Genomic DNA, 27,144 nt, shown 5'->3' on the forward strand with positions numbered 1-27,144 from the left:
TCGCTTTCTATAACGAAGCGTAGAAAACGCTGATGCTCTGGCGCAATCGGCACGTGAAGATAAGCATCTTTGATGTCTATTGATGCTAAGAAATCTCCTTGAGACATTGAGGCTATGACGGAGCGTAGAGATTCCATCCGGAACCTCCTGTTTTTTACGTGTTTGTTGAGCAACTTTAGATCCAGGACGGGCCGAAAGGACACGTCCTTCTTTGGCACCACAAACAGATTGGAGTAAAAACCGTGACCTTGTTCCTGAAGAGGAACGGAAGTCACCACTCCTTCCGCCTTTAGAGCGGCCACCGCCTGCAGCAGAGCATCGGCTCGGTCGGGCGGTGGGGAAGTTCTGAAGAAACGAGTTGGAGGACGAGAGCTGAACTCTATCCTGTACCCGTGAGACAGAATGTCCTTCACCCAACGGTCTTTGACCTGTGACAGCCAAATGTCGCCAAAGCGGGAGAGCCTGCCACCGACCGAGGATGCGGAGAGAGGAGGCTGAAAGTCATGAGGAAGCCGTCTTGGTAACGGTTCTTCCTGCTGTCTTTTTTGGGCGTGATTGAGTCCGCCAAGAATCTGAGCCTCTCTGATCCTTTTGAGTCCTTTTGGACGAGGAGAATTGGGACCTGCCTGAGCCTCGAAAGGACCGAAAACCAGACTGACCCCTCCTTTGTTGGGGCTTGTTTTGTCTGTGTTGAGGTAAGGATGAGTCCTTACCCTTGGAGTGTTTAATGATTTCATCCAAACGCTCCCCAAACAATCGGTCGCGAGAAAAAGAAGGGAATTTTGTTACTTACCGTAAATTCCTTTTCTTCTAGCTCCTATTGGGAGACCCAGACGATTGGGTGTATAGCACTGCCTCCGGAGGCCACACAAAGCAATTACACTAAAAAGTGTAAGGCCCCTCCCCTTCTGGCTATACACCCCCAGTGGGATCACTGGCTCACCAGTTTTAGTGCAAAAGCAAGAAGGAGGAAAGCCAATAACTGGTTTAAACAAATTCACTCCGAAGTAACGTCGGAGAACTGAAAAACCATTCAACATGAACAACATGTGTACCCGAAAAACCACCAAAAATCCCGAAGGACAACAGGGCGGGTGCTGGGTCTCCCAATAGGAGCTAGAAGAAAAGGAATTTACGGTAAGTAACAAAATTCCCTTCTTCTTCGGCGCTCCATTGGGAGACCCAGACGATTGGGACGTCCAAAAGCTGTCCCTGGGTGGGTAAAGAAATACCTCATGTTAGAGCTGCAAAGACAGCCCTCCCCTACGGGGAGGCAACTGCCGCCTGCAGGACTCTTCTACCTAGGCTGGCGTCCGCGAAGCATAGGTATGCACCTGATAATGTTTGGTGAAAGTGTGCAGACTCGACCAGGTAGCTGCCTGGCACACCTGTTGAGCCGTAGCCTGGTGTCGTAATGCCCAGGACGCACCCACGGCTCTGGTAGAATGGGCCTTCAGCCCTGATGGAACCGGAAGCCCAGCAGAACGGTAGGCTTCAAGAATTGGTTCTTTGATCCATCGAGCCAGGGTGGCTTTGGAAGCCTGCGACCCCTTGCGCTGGCCAGCGACAAGGACAAAGAGTGCATCAGAGCGGCGCAGGGGCGCCGTGCGGGAAATGTAGATTCTGAGTGCTCTCACCAGATCTAACAAATGTAAATCCTTTTCATACCGGTGAACCGGATGAGGACAAAAAGAAGGTAAGGAGATATCCTGATTAATATGAAACGAGGATACTACCTTAGGGAGAAACTCCTGAATGGGGCGCAGCACTACCTTGTCCTGGTGGACCACCAGGAAGGGAGCCTTGGATGACAGCGCTGCTAGCTCAGACACTCTCCGAAGAGACGTGATCGCTACCAGAAAGGCCACTTTCCGTGATAGTCGAGAGAGTGAAACATCCGTCAGAGACTCGAAAGGCGGCTTCTGGAGAGCAACTAGTACCCTGTTCAGATCCCATGGATCTAACGGCCGCTCGTACGGGGGGACGATATGACCAAACCCCCTGCAGGAACGTGCGTACCTGCGGACGTCGTGCTAGACGCTTCTGAAAAAAACACCAATAGCGCCGAGACTTGCCCTTTAAGGGAGCCGAGCGACAAGCCCTTTTCCAACCCAGATTGCAGGAAGGAAAGAAAAGTAGGCCATGCCAATGGCCAGGGGGACACTCCTTGTACAGAGCACCAGTAAAAGAAAATCTTCCACTTCCGTGGTAGATCTTAGCAGACGTGGGCTTCATAGCCTGTCTCATGGTGGCAACGACCCCGTGGGATAATCCTGAGGACACTAGGATCTAGGACGCAATGGCCACACAGTAGGTTCAGGGCCGTAGAATTCAGATGGAAAAACGGCCCTTGGGACAGTAAGTCTGGCCGGTCTGGTAGTGCCCACGGTTGACCGACCGTGAGATGCCTGTCGCCAGAGCTCTTTGATCGTCATGAAAACCGGGACCAAGCTGTTGTGCCGATTCGTGAAACCCGTCCGGGTGCAGAGACCATTCTCCTGCGTCCACGCCCTGGTGACTGAGGAAGTCTGCTTCCCAGTTTTCTACGCCCGGGATGTGAACTGCGGATATGGTGTATGCTCTGTCTTCCACCCCTAGCAGAATCCGGCGGACTTCCTGGGAGGCTCGCCGACTGCGTAGTCCGCCTTGGTGGTTGATGTATGCCACCGCTGTGGATTGTCCGACTGAATTCGGATCTGTTTGCCTTCCAGCCACTGTAGGAAGTCTTGCAGGGCCATATGCACTGCCCAGAGCTCCAGACAATTGATCTGAAGAGTGGACTCCTCTGAAGAGAGTCCTTGATCGTCTGAGAAAGGGGGACGTTCCTGTGTAGGGACATCGACTTCCCCTCCCATTAGCGAAGAATGTTCTATTGAAGTGGACGCAGATGAAACTGCGTGACAGGGACTGCCTCTGGATGAGGTGTCTCCTTGAAGGAGAGACTGCACCCCCGTCTGTAGTGACCGCTGTTTGTCCAGTGGAAGCTTCACCATCGCTGAGAGAGTGTGAAACCCCAAGCTAAGATATGCCAGCGATTGGGTTTAACTTTGAAAAGTTGAGGACCCACCCGAAACTCTGGGAAGTCTCCAGCGCCATGTTCAGGCTGTGTTGGCATGCCTCTTAAAAGAGTGCCTTGACAAGTAGATGGTCTAAGTAAGGGATCACAGGGTGACCCTGAGAGTGCGGGAGTGGTCCCACTGCTGCCATGAACTTGGTGAAAACCCGTGGGGCTGTCGCCAGACCGAAGGGTAGGGCTACGAACCGAAGATGCTCGTCTTCAATAACGAATCGTAGCAAACGCCGGTGCTCTGGAGCAATCGGCACGTGGAGATAAGCATCCTGATGTCTATTGATGCTAGGAAATCTCCTTGAGACATTGAGGCAATGACGGAGCGGAGGGATTCCATCCGGAACCGCCTGGTTTTCACGTGCTTGTTGAGCAGTTTAAGGTCCAGAACGGAACGGAAGGAGTCGTCCTATTTTGTCACCCCGACCAGATCGGAGTAAAAAGTGTCTCTTGTTCCTGAGGAGGAACCGGGATTACGACTCCTACTGCCTGCAGAAGAGCCTCGGCTCGGCCGGTGAGGAAGTTTTTGCGACAAACTGTCTCTCACCCACCGGCCATTGACCTGTGGCAGTGAAATGTCGCTAAAGCGGGGGAGTCTGCCACCGACCGCGGACGCGGAGAGAGAGGGCTGAAAGTCATGAGGAAACCGCCTTGGTAGCGGTTCCTCCGGCTGCCTTCTCCGGGCGTGATTGAGCCCGCCAGGAACCTGCGCCCCTCTGAGCCTTTTGAGTCCTGTTGGACGAGGGCAATTGGGACGTGCCCGAGCCTGGGAAGGACCGAAACCTCGACTGTCCCTTCTCCTGATGGGTCATGTTTGATAGCTGGGGTAAGGAAGAATCCGTACCCTTGGACAGTTGAATGATTTAATCCAACCGCTCACGAAACAGTCTGTCACCAGATAAAGGCAATCTGGTTAAGCACTTTTGTGGAAGCAGCATCTGCTCCAATCCCTTAACACTAGGAGCGTAACAACACGGAGTTGGCGGACGCCACTGACGTACGGCTCGTAGAGTCCAGGACAGCATAAACAGCTTGAGTCGCAATGCCGACATTGCGAGGTGAAGGACGCTACTGCGGCCAAGATGTACATGTGACCGCGTCCCTCTGCGCAATACTAGCTGAAATAGCTTGGAGTGCCTCTATGGCTGCGAATGCCGGGGCAACCGACCCGCCGATAGGGCTGTCTGTCAATGGCATCTTTAAGTGAATTCCCATCTTCCACTGCAACTATAGATCTAGCCGCAAGCCTGGAGATTGGGGGATCCACCCTTGGAGCGCTTGAGCACGTCAGGGGGGAAGAGACAACGCGTATCTTCAATACGGTTGGAGAAAAGCTTATCGGGATAAGCGTGGTGTTCCTGGACTGCTTCTCTGGAGTCAGAGTGACCAGAAAAGTACTCAATATACGCTTGAGATACCGAAATAGGGATTTCTTCTGCTGTGAAGCTGACCCCTCCACTGGAGGAGTTGAGGGAGAAATACCCAACCTTCCATTGATGGACGCTATAAGATTATTCACTATAGCGTCACCATCCGGTGTATCCGGATTGAGAGCGGTCTCAGGATCGGAGTCCTGATCAGCTACGGCTGCCTCATCATACAGAGAGTACTGTGATGAAGTCGAGGGCCGTTCTTAGGGAGCTCGCTTAGGCCGTCTGGGACTGTCGTCCGTGTCAGAGCCTGCACCCTGGGATGCATGGGACCCTCCTGGAGCCATGATTTGTTTCGAAATCAGGGTGGCCAGGGGCATTGAATCAACATTGCCCAAGGTCTGTCTGGACTGCAAAGTCTGTAAGATGTTAGTCATAGTCACAGACAATATATCAGCGGAAACTGCAACTCCATCCCTGTCCCTGGACAGGGATCACAGGTGGTTCTTTTGGCCACCTGTAGCAGAGACCCCGTTGAGTAATTGCACACACTGGGGGTCCTGGAACAGTCGCATGCAGTACAAGCAGCATAGAAAGCCTGTGCCTTGGCACCTTTGCTTTTCTGCTGCCGTTGTCTAGTTATTCAGGAGCATTAGCCAGGAAAAGCGACATACAGTGAATGTATAGCATACAAGCATGAAAATAACCACTGCAGCACATGCAATCCAAGCCGCATTGAAAGCTTGTGCCTTAGCACCCTTGCTTTTCTGCTGCTGTTGTCTAGTCATCAAGTAGCATTAGCCAAGAATAGCGACATGCAGTGAATGTACAAGCATGAAAATAAACTCTGCAGTACATGCAATCCAAGCAGCATTGAAAGCTTGTGCCTTAGCACCATTGCTGTTTGCTGCCGCTGTCTAGCCATCTAGGCGGGAAGACAGCCAAGAATAGCCCTTACAGTGCAATGTAAAGCATACAAGCATAAAGGACACATGACACCGCAGCACATGCAAGACAAGCAGCATATAGAGTCTGTGCTTTAGCACCCCTGATCTTTTGCTGCTGTTTCTAGGTCTGCATCCTGAATAGCGACCGTACAAAAGTACAACAGGACACTTCGGCATTAGTGGGTCAGCACTTTAGTTGCCGCTTACCGCCCGCACAAAAGCGGGTGTGTGGCGCCGGAATCCTGTGCTGGTAGCTCAGTGTCTCCGTTTTCCCGCTCTGCGTGCCGGAATGGCTGCCGGCGTCCAGAGGAGAGGGGCGGGCCGAGGGCGTGCCCGAGACAAGAGCGGGAACCCGGCGCCCACTGTGTCTAGTAAAGGGGGCTGGAGAATGCAAATAAAGCTCCAGCCCTCGGCGCTGCTATAGAACAGCGTCTCTCCCTGTCCCTGAGTGACAGGGTGGGGGCGGGAACGAAGCGGCGCTAGGCCGCAAAAGCCGGGGACTAAAGTTAGAAGCGCCGCCGCCGTAAAAGCGCGGTCGGCGCGTCCCCGGCGCACTACAAGTCGCAGCTGCGCCGCCGCTCCAGGGGCGGTCGGCGCGGCGGTCCCCACACGTAAAGTCCCCCAGTAATCTGCAGGGACTATAAGCCCAGCGCACAGCGCTACAGTCCCCGGCGCACTAGCACACCCAGCAAGCCTGGAGTGTGCGTGGCCTGCCATACGGGGACACAGAGTACCTGAAAGTTGCAGGGCCTTGTCCCTGAACGGCACTCCCGCTCCACATCCAGCAGGTTCTATGGGTCTGTGGATGGAGCCCGGCCTCAGGGCTTGGTGGCCGGTAAGATCCCACTTCCTCAGAGCCCCTCAGGGGGATGGGGAAGGAAAACAGCATGTGGGCTCCAGCCTCCGTACCAGCAATAGGTACCTCAACCTTACAAACCACAAGTGGGGAGAGAAGGGAGCATGCTGGGGGCCCTAGTATGGGCCCTCTTTTCTTCCATCCGATATAGTCAGCAGCTACTGCTGACTGAACAGTGGAGCTTATGCATGGATGTCTGACCTCCTTCGCACAAAGCAGAAAACTGGTGAGCCAGTGATCCCACTGGGGGTGTATAGCCAGAAGGGGAGGGGCCTTACACTTTTTAGTGTAATTGCTTTGTGTGGCCTCCGGAGGCAGTGCTATACACCCAATCGTCTGGGTCTCCCAATGGAGCGCCGAAGAAAGGCAAACTGGTTAAGCACTTCTTGGAAGCAGAATCTGCCTTCCATTCTCTCAACCACACGGCTCTGCGCAAAACCACGGAGTTGGCTGACGCCACCGCCGTACGGCTCGTAGAGTCCAGGACAGCATTAATCGCGTAAGACGCGAATGCAGACATTTGAGAGGTCAATGGTGCCACCTGCGGGGCAGATGTACGTGTGACCGAGTCGACTTGTATAAGCCCAGCTGAAATGGCTTGGAGTGCCCATACGGCTGCAAAAGCTGGCGCCAACGACGCTCCAATAGCTTCATAGATGGATTTCAGCCAGAGCTCCATCTGCCTGTCAGTGGCATCTTTAAGTGCCGCTCCATCTTCTACTGCAACTAAGGATCTAGCTGCAAGCCTGGAGATTGGAGGGTCCACCTTGGGACACTGGGTCCAACCCTTGACCACGTCAGGGGGAAAAGGATAGCGTGTATCTTTAAGCCGTTTAGAAAACCGCTTCTCAGGATAAGCGTGGTGTTTCTGGATTGCATCTCTAAAGTCAGAGTGGTCCAGAAAAGTGCTTAATTTACGCTTGGGATATCTGAAATGGAATTTCTCCTGCTGTGAAGCTGCCTCCTCTGCAGGAGGAGCTGGCGGAGAAATATCTAACATCTTATTGATGGACGCTATAAGATCATTCACTATGGCGTCACCATCCGGTGTATCCAGATTGAGAGCGGTCCCAGGATCAGAATCTTGATCAGTTACATCCGCCTCATCACCCATAGATTCGTCCCGCTGGGATCCTGACCAGTGAGACGAAGTTGAGGGCCCCTCATAACGAGCCCGCTTAGCTTGTCTGGGACTGTTGTCTGAGTCAGAATCGTCACCCTGGGGTGCATGTGACACCCCCGGAGCTTGGAAGTGTTCCAGCTGAGGGGGACCAGGGAGCAATGATGCCACAGTGTCCATGGTCTGAGTTACTGGTCTAGACTGCAATGTTTCAAGAATCTTTGACATGGTCATAGACAATCTGTCAGCAAAAGCTGCAAACTCCGTTCCTGTCACCTGGACAGCATTCACAGGTGGTACACTCTGGGTCACGTCCAGCAGAGGCCCCGGCTGAGCAATTGCCACAGGGGCCGAACACTGCACACAATGGGGGTCAGTGGAACCTGCCGGTAGAGCAGCCCCACATGCGGTACAGGCAGCATATAATGTCTGTGCCTTAGCACCCTTGCGTTTTGCGGACGACATGCTGTTGCCTCCTTGTAATCTAGGAGGGTATATAGCCGAGAATCACCAGCGACCGTACAGTACAAAGTATTTGCAAACACAAAATACTCAGTATACAAACGGCACAAGTGGGGGTGAGCCCTTGAGGGCTGCTTACCGCCCGCTGAACAGCGGGTATGAGGCCGTAGAATCCCGTGTCTGGGTCTCCCCGTCTCCCCTCTGCAGCTCAGCGTGCAGGCAGGAATGGCTGCCGGCGTTCTGTGAAGAGGGGCGGACCGTGGGCGTGCCACAAACAAAGAGCGGGAAACTGCGTCCTACTGTGCCTGGTGTGAGGGCTGGAGTATGTAAAAACGACTCCAGCCCTCAGCGCTGATGCTCTGTACAGCGTCCCGCCCTCCTCCTGACTGGCAGGTGCGGAGGCGGGAACGAACCAACTAGGCCGCAAAAAGCCGGGGACTGTAGTAATAAGCGCGGCCGTGATATATGCACGGCCAGCGCGGAAGTCCCCGGCGCACCACAAGTCCCAGCCGCGTTGCAGTCCCAGCGGCCGGCGCGACCGTTCTCCCTGAGTCTACCCACTCAGCTAAGCTGAAGTGAGGAAATGGCACAAGCGCAGCAGCGCTATTGTCCCCGGCGCACTAACACACCCAGCAATGCTGCGGTGTGCGCGCGTATGCACGGGGACACAGAGTACCTTGACGGAGCAGGGCCATGTCCCTGACGATACCCAGCTCCATATCCAGCGGCTTCTCCAGGGGCTGTGGATGGAGCACGGTCTCTGTGCCTGGAGACCGGTAAAATCCCACTTCGCCCAGAGCCCTAATGGGGATGGGGAAGGAATCAGCATGTGGGCTCCAGCCTCCGTACCCGCAATGGGTACCTCAACCTTAACAAACACCGCCGACAGAAAGTGGGGTGAGAAGGGAGCATGCTGGGGGCCCTGTATGGGCCCTCTTTTCTTCCATCCGACATAGTCAGCAGCTGCTGCTGACTAAATAGTGGAGCTATGCGTGGATGTCTGACCTCCTTCGCACAAAGCAAAAACTGAGGGACCCGTGCTCCCACGGGGGGGGTGTATAGCCAGAAGGGGAGGGGCCTTACACTTTTAAGTGTAGTACTTTGTGCGGCCTCCGGAGGCAGTAGCTATACACCCAATTGTCTGGGTCTCCCAATTAGGAGCGAAAAAGAAATATAACTACTATAATACTGCCCCTATATACAAGAATATATCTACTATAATACTGCCCCAATCTACAAGAATATAACTTCTATAATACTGCCCCCTGTGTACAAGAATATATCTACTATGATACTGCTCCTATGTACAAGAATATAACTACTATAATACTGCTCCTATGTACAAGAATATAACTACTATAATACTGCTCCCTATGTACAAGAATATAACTACTATAATACTGCCCCTATATACAAGAATATATCTACTATAATACTGCCCCCTATGTACAAGAATATAACTACTATAATACTGCCCCCTATGTACAAGAATATAACTACTATAATACTGTCCCTATGTTCAAGAATATAACTACTATAATACTGCTCCTATATACAAGAATATATCTACTATAATACTGCCCCCTATGTACAAGAATATAACTACTATAATACTGCCCCCTATGTACAAGAATATAACTACTATAATACTGTCCCTATGTTCAAGAATATAACTACTATAATACTGCTCCTATATACAAGAATATATCTACTATAATACTGCCCCCTATGTACAAGAATATAACTACTATAATACTGCCCCCTATGTACAAGAATATAACTACTATAATACTGTCCCTATGTACAAGAATATACAGTGCCTACAAGTAGTATTCAACCCCCCGCAGATTTAGAAGGTTTGATAAGATGCAAATAAGTTAGAGCCTGCAAACTTCAAGCAAGAGCAGGATTTATTAACAGATGCATAAATCTTACAAACCAACAAGTTTTGTTGCTCAGTTAAATTTTAATAAATTTTCAACATAAAAGTGTGGGTCAATTATTATTCAACCCCTAGGTTTAATACTTTGTGGAATAACCCTTGTTTGCAATTACAGCTAATAATCGTCTTTTATAAGACCTGATCAGGCCGGCACAGGTCTCTGGCGTTATCTTGGCCCACTCCTCCATGCAGATCTTCTCCAAGTTATCTAGGTTCTTTGGGTGTCTCATGTGGACTTTAATCTTGAGCTCCTTCCACAAGTTTTCAATTGGGTTAAGATCAGGAGACTGACTAGGCCACTGCAACACCTTGATTTTTTCCCTCTTTAACCAGGCCTTGGTTTTCTTGGCTGTGTGCTTTCGGTCGTTGTCTTGTTGGAAGATGAAATGACGACCCATCTTAAGATCCTTGATGGAGGAGCAGAGGTTCTTGGCCAAAATCTCCAGGTAGGCCGTGCTATCCATCTTCCCATGGATGCGGACCAGATGGCCAGGCCCCTTGGCTGAGAAACAGCCCCACAGCATGATGCTGCCACCACCATGCTTGACTGTAGGGATGGTATTCTTGGGGTCGTATGCAGTGCCATCCAGTCTCCAAACGTCACGTGTGTGGTTGGCACCAAAGATCTCGATCTTGGTCTCATCAGACCAGAGAACCTTGAACCAGTCTGTCTCAGAGTCCTCCAAGTGATCATGAGCAAACTGTAGACGAGCCTTGACATGACGCTTTGAAAGTAAAGGTACCTTACGGGCTCGTCTGGAACGGAGACCATTGCGGTGGAGTACGTTACTTATGGTATTGACTGAAACCAATGTCCCCACTGCCATGAGATCTTCCCGCAGCTCCTTCCTTGTTGTCCTTGGGTTAGCCTTGACTCTTCGGACAAGCCTGGCCTCGGCACGGGTGGAAACTTTCAAAGGCTGTCCAGGCCGTGGAAGGCTAACAGTAGTTCCATAAGCCTTCCACTTCCGGATGATGCTCCCAACAGTGGAGACAGGTAGGCCCAACTCCTTGGAAAGGGTTTTGTACCCCTTGCCAGCCTTGTGACCCTCCACGATCTTGTCTCTGATGGCCTTGGAATGCTCCTTTGTCTTTCCCATGTTGACCAAGTATGAGTGCTGTTCACAAGTTTGGGGAGGGTCTTAATTAGTCAGAAAAGGCTGGAAAAAGATAATTAATCCAAACATGTGAAGCTCATTGTTCTTTGTGCCTGAAATACTTCTTAATACTTTAGGGGAACCAAACAGAATTCTGGTGGATTGAGGGGTTGAATAATAAATGACCCTCTGAATAAACTTTTCACAATTTAAAAAAAAAAAATAAAAAAAGAAATAACATTCTTTTTTGCTGCATTTCACACTTCCAGGCTGATCTACAGTCCAAATGTCACAATGCCAAGTTATTCCGAATGTGTAAACCTGCTAAATCTGCAGGGGGTTGAATACTACTTGTAGGCACTGTAACTACTATAATACTGCCCCTATGTACAAGAATATAACTACTATAATACTGCCCCCTATGTACAAGAATATAACTACTATAATACTGTTCCTATTTACAAGAATATAACTACTATAATACTGCCCCTATGTACAAGAATATAACTACTATAATACTGCCCCCTATGTACAAGAATATAACTACTATAATACTGCCCCTATGTACAAGAATATAACTACTATAATACTGCCCCTATGTACAAGAATATAACTACTATAATACTGCCCCTATGTACAAGAATATAACTACTATAATACTGCCCCTATGTACAAGAATATAACTCCTATAATACTGCCCCCTATGTACAAGAATATAACTCCTATAATACTGCCCCCTATGTACAACAATATAACTACTATAATACTGCCCCCTATGTACAACAATATAACTCCTATAATACTGCCCCTATGTACAAGAATATAACTCCTATAATACTGCCCCCTATGTACAACAATATAACTACTATAATACTGCCCCCTATGTACAACAATATAACTCCTATAATACTGCCCCTATGTACAAGAATATAACTCCTATAATACTGCCCCCTATGTACAACAATATAACTACTATAATACTGCCCCTATGTACAAGAATATAACTACTATAATACTGCCCCCTATGTACAAGAATATAACTACTATAATACTGCCCCTATGTACAAGAATATAACTACTACAATACTGCCCCTATATACAAGAATATAACTACTATAATACTGCTCCTATATACAAGAATATAACTACTATAATACTGCCCCCTATGTACAAGAATATAACTACTATAATACTGCCCCCTATGTACAAGAATATAACTACTATAATACTGCCCCTATGTACAAGAATATAACTCCTATAATACTGCCCCTCCTCGGTATATTCAGTGTCGGGGTGTCGCGGGCTCGTTACCTCCAGGTTGGGGAGGGTTATGGTCACCTGGTCCCCTTTCCCCACCACCAGGTCGCCCTCGCAGGAGGTGTCGATGGACGCTGGCTTGAAGTCATCTGTTGAAGAGAAGACAATTAGTTATCGTTCTGTGGCTGGCGGGCCCGGGACCCCCCCGGGGGCTCGGTTACACAGGGCCCGGGACCCCCCCGGGGGCTCGGTTACACAGGGCCCGGGACCTCCGTTACACAGGGCCCGGGACCCCCCAGGGGCTCGGTCACATAGGGCCCGGGACCCCCCCGGGGGCTCGGTTACACAGGGCCCGGGACCCCCGTTACACAGGGCCCGGGACCCCCCCGGGGGCTCGGTTACACAGGGCCCGGGACCCCCCCGGGGGCTCGGTTACACAGGGCCCGGGACCTCCGTTACACAGGGCCCGGGACCCCCCCAGGGGCTCGGTCACATAGGGCCCGGGACCCCCCCGGGGGCTCGGTTACACAGGGCCCGGGACCCCCGTTACACAGGGCCCGGGACCCCCCCAGGGGCTCGGTCACATAGGGCCCGGGACCCCCCCAGGGGCTCGGTCACATAGGGCCCGGGACCCCCCCGGGGGCTCGGTCACACAGGGTGCGGGACCCCCGGGGGACGGAGGACATGGGCCCCGGCAGTAGGGTCGCCGCTTGCTGTCAGTCACCGGGGAGGCTTCACCATTTCCGGGGACAGCCGGTTATTTTTCGGGGGGCGCTTTTGCCTCTTCCGGTCAGTGCCGCTCTCGTCCGGAGCCGTCGGTGACAGGTGACACAGGCCTCTCCCCCAGCGGCCCGCGCCCCTCCCCCGGTCCAGCTGTCGGCAGCCCCCACTCACAGCGGATGGTGTGGAATCCGCACCGCGGCTGCTTCTCGAAGCTTTCCCCGAGCTTCAGCGCCCGCTCTTTGGTGTCGAATAGTGAGCAGACGGCTCCGTTCATCGTCACAGCCGCAGAGTCCGCCCGGCACCGACCATCTGCCCTCAGACACCCGGCTACACCGCAGGCCAGTCACCGCGGGGCGGAGCCTCCTCTCACCGACAGCAGCCATTGGTCCCCCAGCATGGTAGGACAATCTGATTCGCTGTCATTCCGTGACGTCAGTCATTAACCCCGCCTTTTAGGCACACCGCGTTCAGTAGCTCACTGTTGATAATAGAGGGTGAAGCTGTGGATTCTTTGTGTCCTCACTCGCGCCGCCATTTTCCGCATTACCACACGCAGAAAACGCGCAAAAATCACTTTAATAGAATGGCTGCCAGTAGAGTGCCGCGCTCTGTCGGTAATTTCGGCCTCTATCCTGCTCCTGCTCAGTGACTGCTCACCAATCATTTCATTTCCCAGGATGCAGCGCGGCTGAGGCCTAGATAAGAGAAGCCTCCTGGCGGGAGTTGCATCTGGTTGCTAAGCGACGTGGTGAAATTCATCGTATTGTGGAGCGGCTGAGGACAGAGCTGTTCCGTGAGTGCGGACCGGGGGCGCGGGGGACGTTACTAGTGTCATTAACCCCTTGGTCCCCGGCCTCTCTCTGAGAGCCCACGCCGTCACCAGACTCGTCTCAGTCCGGCTCCCGGTGTAACGGCAGCTACATTCGGTGCTGACAGCCGGTGTTGACAAGGGGGCGTGGCCTCATATTTTATAGCCACGCCCGTTTCGTTACGACCCCCCAAAACCCCCAAATTTTCTGTTTTTCCTCCAAAAATGGTTTATTTTTCCTCCTTCGCTGTTCGGGCGCCCGGTTCTCTGCTGAGACGTTACAGGCGGGATCGTCGCCATTCACCTTATACTGATAAATGGCGCGGAGGCCGCACTGTCGGCAGATTCTGCGGGATTATTCCGGTGCGTGCGACCCCGGTGGAGCCAGACTGAGGGATTATTCCAGTGCGTGCGACCCCGGCGGAGCCAGACTGCGGGATTATTCCGGTGTGTGCGACCCCGGTGGAGCCAGACTGAGGGATTATTCCAGTGCGTGTGACCTCCTGCGGAGCCAGACTGCGGGATTATTCCGGTGTGTGCGACCCCGGCGGAGCCAGACTGCGGGATTATTCCGGTGCGTGTGACCTCCTGCGGAGCCAGACTGCGGGATTATTCCGGTGCGTGTGACCTCCGGCGGAGCCAGACTGCGGGATTATTCCGGTGCGTGCGACCCCCGGCGGAGCCAGACTGCAGGATTATTCCGGTGCGTGTGACCTCCTGCGGAGCCAGACTGCGGGATTATTCCGGTGCGTGTGACCTCCGGCGGAGCCAGACTGCGGGATTATTCCGGTGTGTGCGACCCCGGCGGAGCCAGACTGCGGGATTATTCCGGTGCGTGTGACCTCCTGCGGAGCCAGACTGCGGGATTATTCCGGTGCGTGTGACCTCCGGCGGAGCCAGACTGCGGGATTATTCCGGTGCGTGCGACCCCCGGCGGAGCCTGGCTGAGGGATTATTCCGGTGCGTGCGACCCCTGCGGAGCCAGCCTGCGGGATTATTCCTGTGCGTGCGACCACAGCGGAGCCAGCCTGCGGGATTATTCCTGTGCGTGCGATCCCTGCGGAGCCAGCCTGCGGGATTATTTCTGTGCGTGCGACCCCTGCAGAGCCAGACTGCGGGATTATTCCTGTGCGTGCGACCACAGCGGAGCCAGCCTGCGGGATTATTCCTGTGCGTGCGATCCCTGCGGAGCCAGCCTGCGGGATTATTTCTGTGCGTGCGACCCCTGCAGAGCCAGACTGCGGGATTATTCCTGTGCGTGCGACCACAGCGGAGCCAGCCTGCGGTATTATTTCTGTGCGTGCGATCCCTGCGGAGCCAGCCTGCGGGATTATTTCTGTGCGTGCGACCCCTGCAGAGCCAGACTGCGGGATTATTCCTGTGCGTGAGACCCCGGCGGAGCCAGCCTGCGGGATTATTCCTGTGCGTGCGACCCTGGTGGAGCCAGACTGAGGGATTATTCCGGTGCGTGCGACCTCCGGCGGAGCCAGCCTGCGGGATTATTTCTGTGCGTGCGACCCCTGCAGAGCCAGACTGCGGGATTATTCCTGTGCGTGCGACCCCGGCGGAGCCAGCCTGCGGGATTATTCCTGTGCGTGCGACCCTGGTGGAGCCAGACTGAGGGATTATTCCGGTGCGTGCGACCCCGGCGGAGCCACACTGCGGGATTATTCCGGTGCGTGTTACTATAATCTGTGTCTTCTCACAGGAGATGAGCCCGGCGCAGAGTGTGGACCCCCGGATCCTGGCGCTGGCGGCTAAGCTGACGGAGGGCAGCGCCGCTTCAGTCCCCATCCTGCTGCTGAGCCTGAGAGGTGAGCTCCAGGAGCAGCCATTGCTGGGCAGCGCGGTCTCTATCGCTGACGGCCTCTTCATTGTGTGTTTGCAGATTTGCTGCGGAGCGCGGCGTCTGAAGGAGAGGCGCTGCAGAGGATCAGGGAGGATTGCTACGGTTACGGCCTCGTGCAGTATTGCGTTCTGGTTCTGAAGCAGGATTACAGCCGGGTCGATGGCGGATGGACGACGGCCGCAGCTCTGGCCCATGTTCTGAGGTAACAGAAGAAGTGCTGTTTGCTCCGTTCTGTCCTGGGCCGGGGTCTTCTGCTGACTAGTCACCACAATATGTGATCTGTACGGTTTCTCCTGGCACTGCTGCTGCGGCGCCTCTTATCTCCAGTCCCTGGTGGATCTTGGGCAGACTGATCCGTGTGTGATGTAATTAACCCTTTCCTTGTAGCCAGTGCTGCGTTGGTTTGGATCCTAAGATGGATGCTGAGGACTTTCACTCGAAGTTGCTGCCGTCTGCCGCGCTGAACATGTTAGTGCTGGGAAGACGGATCCAGGCGAGATGTGTGCGCTCCGTCAAGGTAATGTGATATGGGGGGCTGAATGACGCCCCGTGTAGTGCAGACGTGCTGCGTGTGCGGGGGATGCTCATATCTGAGTAGTGGAGTGACCTGTAGGGATCAGCGAGTATATGAACGGCCTGCTCCACAGCGTGTGTAGATGAGATGCAGCACTGGTCTCTGTGCGGCCCCCTATGGCCCGCTCCACAGCGTGTGTAGATGAGGTGCAGCACTGGTCTCTGTGCGGCCCCCTATGGCCCCCTCCACAGCGTGTGTAGATGAGGTGCAGCACTGGTCTCTGTGCGGCCCCCTATGGCCCGCTCCACAGCGTGTGTAGATGAGGTGCAGCACTGGTCTCTGTGCGGCCCCCTATGGCCCCCTCCACAGCGTGTGTAGATGAGGTGCAGCACTGGTCTCTGTGCGGCCCCCTATGGCCCGCTCCACAGCGTGTGTAGATGAGGTGCAGCACTGGTCTCTGTGTGGCCCCCTATGGCCCCCTCCACAGCGTGTGTAGATGAGGTGCAGCTCTGGTCTCTGTGCGGCCCCCTATGGCCCGCTCCACAGCGTGTGTAGATGAGGTGCAGCACTGGTCTCTGTGCGGCCCCCTATGGCCCGCTCCACATCGTGTGTAGATGAGGTGCAGCACTGGTCTCTGTGCGGCCCCCTATGGCCCGCTCCACAGCGTGTGTAGATGAGGTGCAGCACTGGTCTCTGTGCGGCCCCCTATAGCCCGCTCCACAGCGTGTGTAGATGAGGTGCAGCACTGGTCTCTGTGCGACCCCCTATGGCCCGCTCCACAGCGTGTGTAGATGAGGTGCAGCACTGGTCTCTGTGCGGCCCCCTATGGCCCCCTCCACAGCGTGTAGATGAGGTGCAGCACTGGTCTCTGTGCGGCCCCCTATGGCCCGCTCCACAGCGTGTGTAGATGAGGTGCAGCACTGGTCTCTGTGCGGCCCCCTATGGCCCGCTCCACATCGTGTGTAGATGAGGTGCAGCACTGGTCTCTGTGCGGCCCCCTATGGCCCGCTCCACAGCGTGTGTAGATGAGGTGCAGCACTGGTCTCTGTGCGGCCCCCTATAGCCCGCTCCACAGCGTGTGTAGATGAGGTGCAGCACTGGTCTCTGTGCGGCCCCCTATGGCCCGCTCCACAGCGTGTGTAGATGAGGTGCAGCACTGGTCTCTGTGCGGCCCCCTATGGCCCGCTCCACAGCGTGTGTAGATGAGGTGCAGCACTGGTCTCTGTGCGGCCCCCTATGGCCCGCTCCACAGCGTGTGTAGATGAGGTGCAGCACTGGTCTCTGTGCGGCCCCCTATAGCCCGCTCCACAGCGTGTGTAGATGAGGTGCAGCACTGGTCTCTGTGCGGCCCCCTATAGCCCGCTCCACAGCGTGTGTAGATGAGGTGCAGCACTGGTCTCTGTGCGGCCCCCTATGGCCCGCTCCACAGCGTGTGTAGATGAGGTGCAGCACTGGTCTCTGTGCGGCCCCCTATGGCCCCCCTCCACAGCGTGTAGATGAGGTGCAGCACTGGTCTCTGTGCGGCCCCCTATGGCCCGCTCCACAGCGTGTGTAGATGAGGTGCAGCACTGGTCTCTGTGCGGCCCCCTATGGCCCGCTCCACAGCGTGTGTAGATGAGGTGCAGCACTGGTCTCTGTGCAGCCCCCTATACGCTGCATGCACAGCCTCCTCCACTAGAATGTCAAACCGGTGAGGAGGTGACCCCCATCCTGAATTCTCTTGATTGGTAGAGGGTTAGACACCCGCACCCGTCTATCACTCATGACCAATCAGTGTTACGGGAACGCCCTTTCATTTTAATGAGGTTTGACCCTCAGACCAAAAAACTGTTGTGCCCCCCACAAGAAATGACTGAACCTCAATGACGTGGAAGTGGTTTCATGTTGTGCAGCTGCAGGAGGCGGATGTGTATATTGCACCCGCTGTCCGCGCTGTCTGGGCGTGTATACCGGCGTACAGGGGGCTCAGATGTAACTGGCCTCTCTCTTGTAGGAGGAGGAGAGCGGAGCGCTGCTGCGGAGCTTCAGGCTGGTGATGGACTCCCTGTGCTGGCTTTTCAGTGGTCACGTACAGTTGGTGGAGCTCGGTAAGTGGCACATGGAAGGCTGGAAATTTCCAAAAAGCTGGTGCCAGGTGTCTGTAGAGATGTCGATATTGTCCATTACTAGTTACACTGAGTTTGCAGTGGTGGTGTATTTTTTTTTTTTTTTTTTTTTTTCCCCCTTCTTCCCATTTCTCCCCTCCTGGACAGCACCATAGGAGGTTCCCCCCCCCCCCCATCCTAATAGGTACCAGAAACATACAGCGGTAACTCAGCCCCATGCCACCTCCTTTCCTCAGTGGTTTTCCTATCCTTATTGGGCATGAAGAGGAGTGCGGCGGGGCTGGTGGCGGGGTGCGGCGGGGCTTGTGGCGGGCTGGTGGAGTGCGGTGGGATTGGCGGGGGCTGGTGGCGGGGTGCGGCGGGGCTGGTGGCCGGCTGGCGGGGTGCGGCGGGGCTGGTGGCGGGCTGTGGCGGGCTGCGGCGGGGTTTGTGGCGGTCTGCGGCGGGGTTTGTGGCGGGGCTGGTGGCCGGCTGGCGGGGTGCGGCGGGGCTGGTGGCCGGCTGGCTGGGTGCGGCGGGGCTGGTGGCCGGCTGGCTGGGTGCGGCGGGGCTGGTGGCCGGCTGGCGGGGTGCGGCGGGGCTGGTGGCCGGCTGGCGGGGTGCGGCGGGGCTGGTGGCCGGCTGGCGGGGTGCGGCGGGGCTGGTAGCCGAGAGAAAAGTCTGTTCCATTGCAGTTTTTACTTCGTACCGGGCAGTTGGGGTCGGTGGCTGATGGTAATCCATGGATGTTTTGTATTTCTCCGCAGTTTTCGGACAGGAGCATTTCCTGCAGTTACTGATGACGGATGACGTGGAGAGCGGCACGGCTGTCATGTCTGTGCTGCAGGCCGTCCTGCGCGCCAACAGGTAGAGCGATCCGTGCTGCGCAGCGTGACAAGTTGGAGGGAAAAGCTTCATTATCCCGTCCTTGTGTTCTTAGAATAAAGAGATGCTGAGGATATCTGGTGAGAACCGGAGGCAGGGCAGGACTGAGCACGCATCAGGAACAGACCCGGGGAGGCCGCGTGCACATCCGACGCATGTCAGCCTGAACCCGCTGATATTAACCAGTTCAGCTGACAGTATAAAGTGTACGACGCCGGCCGACTGATCGCTGGGAGATGTCAGTCCCAGAGAGAAACCGCAGGAGCGCTGGGCCGGCAGCCTGTGTAATCCTGGGGTCCCTGCTCCAGTAATCCTCTGTAAGAACGGATGCAGGAGAGATCCTCGGCCCAAAACGTTCTGCAAACACAACTTTTTTGTCTGTATTCAAACAAATATTTTTGCAGGATTTGTTGTGGGTTTTTTTTTGTTGTTTTTACATTGGAGTCTATGGATCATGGATCCGATAACTGATCGCTGTTTAGACTCTGGTGTTTTTTGTTTTTTTGGTTTTTTTTTCTTACTGGATCAGTTTCAAATGGAAGATAAAAAGTGATCTGTTTTCCATAGACTCCAATGTTAATAGAAAAAACAAATCCTGCAAAAAGTTTTGTTTTTTTTTTCCAAAACTGACAAAGTTGTGTTTGCAGAATTTTTTTGCCAATGGATCTGTTGTAACAGAAGATCAGAAGATTACCGGACGTGTGACCGTGGTGTAAGGCTGGAGTCACACTTGTGTGTGCATCACATGGCAGTGCCCGGACCGCCCGGCCGCTCTCCTGACCGGGGGGAGTCTGCTGCATAGAAATACATGAAGCTGTCTGCGGTCAGCAGAGTGGCCGGACCGTCCGGGCAGTGAGATCCTCGGGGACAGGACACACAGAGCATCGCACCTATGATAGAAGGGGGGTGTCATGTGCTCAGTGCGGCCTCCATGGATCTATCACATTGATCAGAATGAAATTGGGGGATCTCACTGCCATGGACGAGGGGACAATGCACAAATTTAAAACAAGTGGTACATGTCACCCCCACGAGATGCCCCCAGAGCAGCGCTCTGCCTCTGCCGTCTTCTTCCCGTGATGCCCCCAGAGCAGCGCTCTGCCTCTGCCGCCTTCTTCCATCGCTGTGTCCAGCTCTGATGCCTCTCTGCCCATTATAAGCGCTTTTTGCAGAGAACCGCATGGATGCGATGCTCTGCGGGCCCTGACACCGGTCGCGACTGCGATGCTCTGCGGGCCCTGACACCGGTCGCGGCTGCGATGCTCTGCGGGCCCTGGACGGGCTCGGTGTGGGAATAATGCTGACTCCGGTGCCAGCCTCTCTACCAGGACCGGCCGCGCTCTCATTGTCTTTGTCGTTCCCAGCTCCGTCCTCCGTCAGGCTCCAGAGGAGACGCTGCACTCGATCCTGGATGAACTGGTTTATAAACTCTCTGCCACCTCCAACCCCGTCACTGGCAGCTCTGCCACCCGCTCGCTGCTGCAGATGGTGGAGTCCAGCCCCCGTGTACTGCAGATAGTGGCCACGCGATATAAAGGTGGGATATGCAGACTGCAGGGTCTATAGTGATGGTCTACACAATACAGCGCCCCCCTGTCTACAGGTCGTGTCTGGTATTGCAGCTCTGCATAAGTCACTGTAATGGACCTGAGCTGCAGTACTACACACAACCTGTAGTCAGGAGTGGCGCTGTTACTCCCAGAAGGCAGCTGTGTTCTTCTAATCCCGTGCAGCCCTATTAACATTCGCTGCCCCCGACACAGATTGTTTGTGTACCTGCGTTCTTGCTTTTCTCTGCACATGGTTATTCTGCCTTGAGGTGCGGTTCCACTACAGAACCTGGCGCGCTGCTGCGTCCGGAGCATGCATTATGTATGGAGTGCAGGAGAACGCTCCGGTCAGCAGAGGCCTCGTACTCCAGCGCAGGCGCTATGTATACTCATTATCCGCTGCCCGGACACCGCACTATATACTGCATGTATAGAATTCATGATCACCCAGGGACTGCGGAAAAGAGCAAATCATCCCCCGTCAGCTCCGAAGTACAACAATCCTCCATTAAGCGCAGCGTAACTGCATGTATTTACGCAACGTGCGCACATAGCCTAATACAGGAGGTGACTCAGGATCAGTAATGTATGTACACAGTGACTGCACCAGCAGAATAGTGAGTGCAGCTCTGGAGTATAATACAGGAGGTAACTCAGGATCAGTAATGTAATGTATGTACACAGTGACTGCACCAGCAGAATAGTGAGTGCAGCTCTGGAATATAATACCGGAGGTAACTCAGGATCAGTACAGGATAATTAATGTAATATACAGCTGAAACCCTTAGTTTCCCTCTGTTCTGCCTAATAAAGTTTGATTTTTAAAAGAAAAAAAATAAAAATAAAAAATCCACAGGTGTGTCTGTAATTAACACAGATGTTTCCAATAAACCTATCAGAATCTTCCAAAGACATGACATCATCTGCAGTCACCACCAGTGATTCCTTATACGTGGGGCTGCTGCTAAGTCTTTGGCTTTATCAAGAAAGAAACGAGATCGGATGATGAGACTTTCCATTTATTCCACATACTCTCCACTGATGACAACACACTTCTTACATTGGTATTCCAAGTTCTGTAAGCCTAGCAAAAAGAAGGATTTCAGTTGTGCCACAAACCAGGCATCTATAGCAGCCATGACATCAGAAATGGTGTGACATTTGGTCCCTTGAGGTGTTTTTTCAGGTTTGGAAACAGATGATAGTCGGAGGGAGCTAGATCTGGTGTATAAGGTGGGTGGTCACCAGCTGGAAGCCCAGCTCTGCCAGTTTTGTGGTGGTCGCTTGTGCAGTGTGAGCGGAGGCGTTGTCTTGCAGGAATAAGATTCCTTTGGACAGCTTGCCGCACCTTGTGGCCTTCAGAGCTGCCTTCAATTGGTCCAAAAGTTGAATATAATACCTTGCTTTGATGGTGGAACCCTTTTGAAGGTAGTCCACTAGCAGCACACCCTCCTTACCCCAGAACACAGACACCATCACATTAGTGGCTGATTTTTTTTTTCCCTCTGGACTTCTTTGGATGAGGAGAACCTTTCAGGGTCATACAAATAAATCCAGGTCTTGAGCAGTCGCTCCAGGAAGTTGTGGATGCACCGGATTCTCTCATTACTCGTGTAGTAGACCATGTGCGGCTTTATGCAGAGCGTTATTTGCTGCCTCGTTCTCCGGCTCCTGATGACGTGCATCGGGTCTTATTCCTCGCACATTATGTATTTCCTCGCAGGTCTCAGGTCTCTTCTGAGCAAGCAGTGGACGGGGAAGGGTTTTGGCCGGGAGCTCAGCCGCCTCTTGGACGTCCTGCATTCCAGCTCTTACCAGCAGGAGGAGCTGCAGGTAAAATGCCCAAAGCAAATCTGCAGCCGTCAAAGTCTGCAGGAAAGATTGTATGAGCCCCGCACACCTCTCACTGCTGACTTCACCCCTGTGTGCTGAATGAGGGGGGACTCAGCCTTATCATCGGGGGCACCTGGGCATCCAATCAGGTGCCATATGGGCCCCTCGTGATGGGATTGCGGGGAGCTGGTGGGCTTTGCCTCTTATGTTTCTCCTGTGCCGACTCACAAATAAGGGATCAGTATTCCCTGCATAAAGGTTTAGTGCTTCGGACCACCGTCCTGCTATCAAATCATATGGGGGTCACCTCGGCACGGACAAAGGTGACTACTAATGCTGATCACAGGTGACGCACGCGTCTGCCATGACGTACAGATGTGTGAGAGACCATAGAACTGGTCAAAACAAAATTCATCTGATGTCACTAAACCCGGAAGCTAAAATATAAACACCGGTGAAGTATCAGGTCCTCGTCTCTCTCCTGTCCCGAGGCTGCCCCCTGTGACGTCCAGCCGAGCGTCACGAGACCGGACCCTAAATCTGCTGTGTCCAGCAATGCCACGGTACTGCAGTGTATACTGCAAGTGCGTAACCGCCCCTCCCCCCCCAAAAGGGGAAGATCAGAACCGGCCCATCCCCAGTGAGAAATAAAGTCCAATCTATTGAAATATAAAATTATCCAGATAAGTAAACGCTGTAAAGAAGGAACAAATAAGGAGCCATCAAAATGTAATGTGTCCCCAAAATAGTGGCCCTATACCACCAGGTCACCAACCGGCCCCCGCAGAGCTCCGCTAACGGAGCCATTAACGTTATGGGCTTTGAAAAATGGTGTCACAAGATAAATTATTTTATTTATTTTTTCCCCCCTTTTTTTTTTTTTTTTTTTTTTTTATAAACTTTACAATGGTGGAGGGAAAAAAGAAAATCCCATGCAGCCGTATCAGGAGACTCGCAGCGTAACAAATGCCAAACAAGTATCCACCCCCGTGCCCCACGCGATAAAAACCGAATCATTGCAGAATTGTGTGTGTGCGGGGGAGGCGGGGGGGGTTCACCATTTTGGTCACAGGGAATTTTTTTTGCCACTTTCCGTTGCGTCACATGGTTATTGTTGCCTTTCATAGCTGCCACTCGCCGCCGTCCTGTGACTATTTGAAAAAGGGGAACAAAAAAATGAAAATGCAAAATCAAAAATGAGTTTTCAGTTCTCGAGTTTCTGTTCCAAAGTAAGAGTTGTCCTTTGCTCGTCCTGTGCAGAGGCTCCACCGCGCCGCCTGCGTGCTCCAGGCCGTGTGGAGGGGATTCCAGACCCGGAGGAGAATTCGGAGGCTACCTGGAGCCGTCACCTCCTTACAGCGGAGCTTCAGGTGCTGCTGGTGCAGAGCGAGCACGCCATGAACATATGGAACTGAACATAGGGGTAAAACTCCAAATTCACAAAAATGTTTCTCGTGTCTGAATCTAGAGCCAAACGTGACCAAGAGGTGAAGCAGCTGCAGAGGCGGAAGGAAGAGGAGGCGCTGAGGGAGCGGCTGAGGCTGCAGAGGCTGCGGGCCATGAGGGCCTTCAGAGAGAAGCAGCTGACGCTGCTGGAGGTCGTCCATGCAGGTAAGGAGCGGGCGTGGGGGCGGGCGTGGGGTGGGCGTGGGGACGGGGCAGGCGTGGGGGAAAGAGCGGGGACGGGGCGGGGGTGGGGACGGAGCGGGGGTGGGGGAAAGAGCGGGTGTGGGGACAGGGTGGGGACGGGGCGGGGGTGGGGGCGGGCGAGAGGATGGGGCGGGCGTGGGGACGGAGCGGGGATGGGGCGGGGGTGGGGGTGGGCTTGGGGACAAGGCGGGCGAGAGGATGGAGCGGGCGTGGGGACGGGGCATGGGTGGGGACGGGGCGGGGGTGGGGGCGGGCGGTCACTGAAGTGTTATATGGGGCAGAGCAGACCCCAACTTACATTATTAGACTCAGGAAAGATGTTCTGCAGCTTCTCTTTATCTTTATGTACAAAAAGCACAGCTCTGTGCAGTGACCGGGGACAGAAAGCACAAAAGGGTTAATGACAATCCCCCCTCACCTCCAATATCATCCACAGCACAAATGGACAAACACCTCCAAGAAACCCAGGAGACGTCAGCGCTAATAATCCAGAAGCGCTGGAGGGGCTGCAGGGACCGGAGGCGATTCCTGCTGCGGAGACAGAGCCTGAAGCGGTACAAGGCGGCGGTCACCATCCAGCGGGCGGTACGTCTGCAGCCGCCGGGACTGTCAGCACGCGGTCTGCAGCCGCCGGGACTGTCAGCACGCGGTCTGCAGCCGCCGGGACTGTCAGCACGGGGTCTGCAGCCGCCGGGACTGTCAGCACGCGGTCTGCAGCCGCCGGGACTGTCAGCACGCGGTCTGCAGCCGCCGGGACTGTCAGCACGCGGTCTGCAGCCGCCGGGACTGTCAGCACGCGGTCTGCAGAAAGGAGACGTGATATTCATGGGCTGATTTTCCATAAATCCACAGGCACTAAGGTTTCTAAAGAAACGTAGAAGGATCCGGGAATCGTTATCTCCTTGGAAGAAACCCCAAGATGTCTCCGATGAGGATCGGACGAGGCTGCAGCAGAAGGTGGCCGCTCGTCTGCAGCTCCACCCGGTCAGAACCACTTATTATCGTGGCTGAGCGGGAATATAAGGGCTGGAGATAGGCCCGCACTATCATCGATGCACTGCTGGGGTTGGGTCATACTATGTGCAGTATAGACAGTCGGAGCTGGTGATTGCGGTGTCGGTGCTGCGTCTCGCTATGATGGTGCTATCCCTCGCAGGCCCAGCAGATGTCACTAGAGGACAGCAAGGAGCTTCACGGGAAGGTGCAGGAGCGACTCGGCCAATTCCTACTGTCCAGGAAGCGGCAGCAGCGAGCCGACGGCCGCAGGGAGGCGCTGCTGGCCCAGATCAACACGGACCTCAGCATGCTCATGGGTGCGTGGTGTGTAAATGCTTCCTCGTCTCCCCCGGCCGGTCTCAGGTGTCTGCACTCATCCGCTGCATATTTCATTGTCTTGTAGGTGCTCCGAGCCTGAGAGATGCGACCGAGAAAGACGTCACCGTCTTCACCAGCAGATCCGTGCCCGTCGCCCATAAAGCCAAGCAAAGCCACAGCACGATGCTGAAGCGCAGCCGCTGGCCCTGGTGGAAGAGGCTGAGTGACGAGTTTGTAGGGGATGACGATGCTTTTCGGGGAGACCTCCCTGACCCGGAGCACGGCATCATATTCATCGCTGGAAGCAAACACCCGTAATCTGCCCACACGACCGTGGCGGTGACTCTGCCACGGACCCGCACACCGGACCCGCACACCGGACCCGCACACCGGACCCGCACATCGGTCACCGCTCTCCAAAACCCATTGCTGCGTCTTAGAAGGTGAAATGCATTTTGTGGTCCAAAATATTCACCACGTTAAGGAAAGACTCGTCCTCTGATGTCTGCACCCATAAACCAGGCAGGAACGCCACGGCCACCGATCATGTGACCACGTGGACACGACACGTACATCTCTGCATGCTGTAACTACCTGTGTGTAATATTCTAATTTATTTTTTCCACTATTAAACCGTCTATTCTTCTACATCTCAACCTCGGACTCGGCTCCCGTTAATGTCACTCGGCAGCAGTTTATCTTTATTTGTGTTTGCTTATGAAATAGTGAACGGCGCGTGGAAGGTTAATAAAACCAAATGCCGGGGTCTGGGGAAGGCCGAGGGGGCTTCATAGGTGATCATGATACTGCAGCCCAATGCCGGGGTCTGGGGGAAGCTGAGGGGGCTTCATAGGTGACCGTGATACTACAGCGTAATACCGGGGTCTGGGGGAAGCTGAGGGGGCTTCATAGGTGACCATAATACTGCAGCCCAATGCCGGGGTCTGGGGAAGGCCGAGGGGGCTTCATAGGTGACCATGATACTGCAGCCCAATGCCGGGGTCTGGGGAAGGCTGAGGGGGCATCATAGGTGACCATAATACTGCAGCCTAATGCCAAGGTCTGGGGAAGGCCGAGGGGGCTTCATAGGTGACCATGATACTGCAGCCCAATGCTGGGGTCTGGGGAAGGCTGAGGGGGCTTCATAGGTGACCATGATGCTGCAGCCCAATGCCGGGGTCTGGGGAAGGCCGAGGGGGCTTCATAGGTGACCATGATACTGCAGCCCAATGCCGGGGTCTGGGGAAGGCCGAGGGGGCTTCATAGGTGACCATGATACTGCAGCCCAATGCCGGGGTCTGGGGAAGGCTGAGGGGGCTTCATAGGTGACCATGATACTGCAGCCCAATGCTGGGGTCTGGGGAAGGCCGAGGGGGCTTCATAGGTGACCGTGATACTGCAGCCCAATGCTGGGGTCTGGGGAAGGCCGAGGGGGCTTCATAGGTGACCGTGATACTGCAGCCCAATGCTGGGGTCTGGGGAAGGCCGAGGGGGCTTCATAGGTGACCGTGATACTGCAGCCCAATGCTGGGGTCTGGGGAAGGCCGAGGGGGCTTCATAGGTGACCGTGATACTGCAGCCCAATGCTGGGGTCTGGGGAAGGCCGAGGGGGCTTCATAGGTGACCGTGATACTGCAGCCCAATGCTGGGGTCTGGGGAAGGCCGAGGGGGCTTCATAGGTGACCGTGATACTGCAGCCCAATGCTGGGGTCTGGGGAAGGCCGAGGGGGCTTCATAGGTGACCGTGGTACTGCAGCCCAATGCCGGGGTCTGGGGAAGGCCGAGGGGGCTTCATAGGTGACCGTGATACTGCAGC

General features: G+C 54.4%; 2 protein-coding genes across 2 annotated transcripts in view; one reads left to right on the forward strand and one right to left on the reverse strand.

Moving 5' to 3' along the window:
• Positions 1-13,207, reverse strand: part of EAF2 (ELL associated factor 2) — a 31,818-nt gene extending 18,611 nt beyond the window's left edge. Inside the window, exons 1-2 of the mRNA XM_075318754.1 lie at positions 13,013-13,207; positions 12,173-12,267 (exon numbers count right to left, since the gene is read on the reverse strand). Of these exons, the coding sequence (XP_075174869.1) occupies positions 12,173-12,267; positions 13,013-13,115 (198 nt within the window). The 5' untranslated portion in view covers positions 13,116-13,207. The remainder of the gene's footprint in view (positions 1-12,172; positions 12,268-13,012) is intronic.
• A 268-nt stretch (positions 13,208-13,475) lies between these two features.
• Positions 13,476-25,977, forward strand: IQCB1 (IQ motif containing B1). Its single transcript, XM_075318755.1, has 14 exons — positions 13,476-13,634; positions 15,358-15,463; positions 15,538-15,700; positions 15,886-16,015; positions 18,006-18,099; positions 18,864-18,963; positions 20,346-20,518; positions 22,255-22,364; positions 23,625-23,734; positions 23,833-23,975; positions 24,451-24,599; positions 24,867-24,998; positions 25,171-25,327; positions 25,414-25,977. Exons 2-14 carry the CDS (start codon positions 15,361-15,363, stop codon positions 25,644-25,646), a joined length of 1,797 nt encoding a protein of 598 aa, XP_075174870.1. The 5' UTR covers positions 13,476-13,634; positions 15,358-15,360; the 3' UTR covers positions 25,647-25,977.
• Positions 25,978-27,144: the final 1,167 nt, after the last annotated feature.

This window comes from Anomaloglossus baeobatrachus, chromosome 7 (assembly GCF_048569485.1).
Source record: "Anomaloglossus baeobatrachus isolate aAnoBae1 chromosome 7, aAnoBae1.hap1, whole genome shotgun sequence".
NCBI classification, from domain to species: domain Eukaryota; kingdom Metazoa; phylum Chordata; class Amphibia; order Anura; family Aromobatidae; genus Anomaloglossus; species Anomaloglossus baeobatrachus.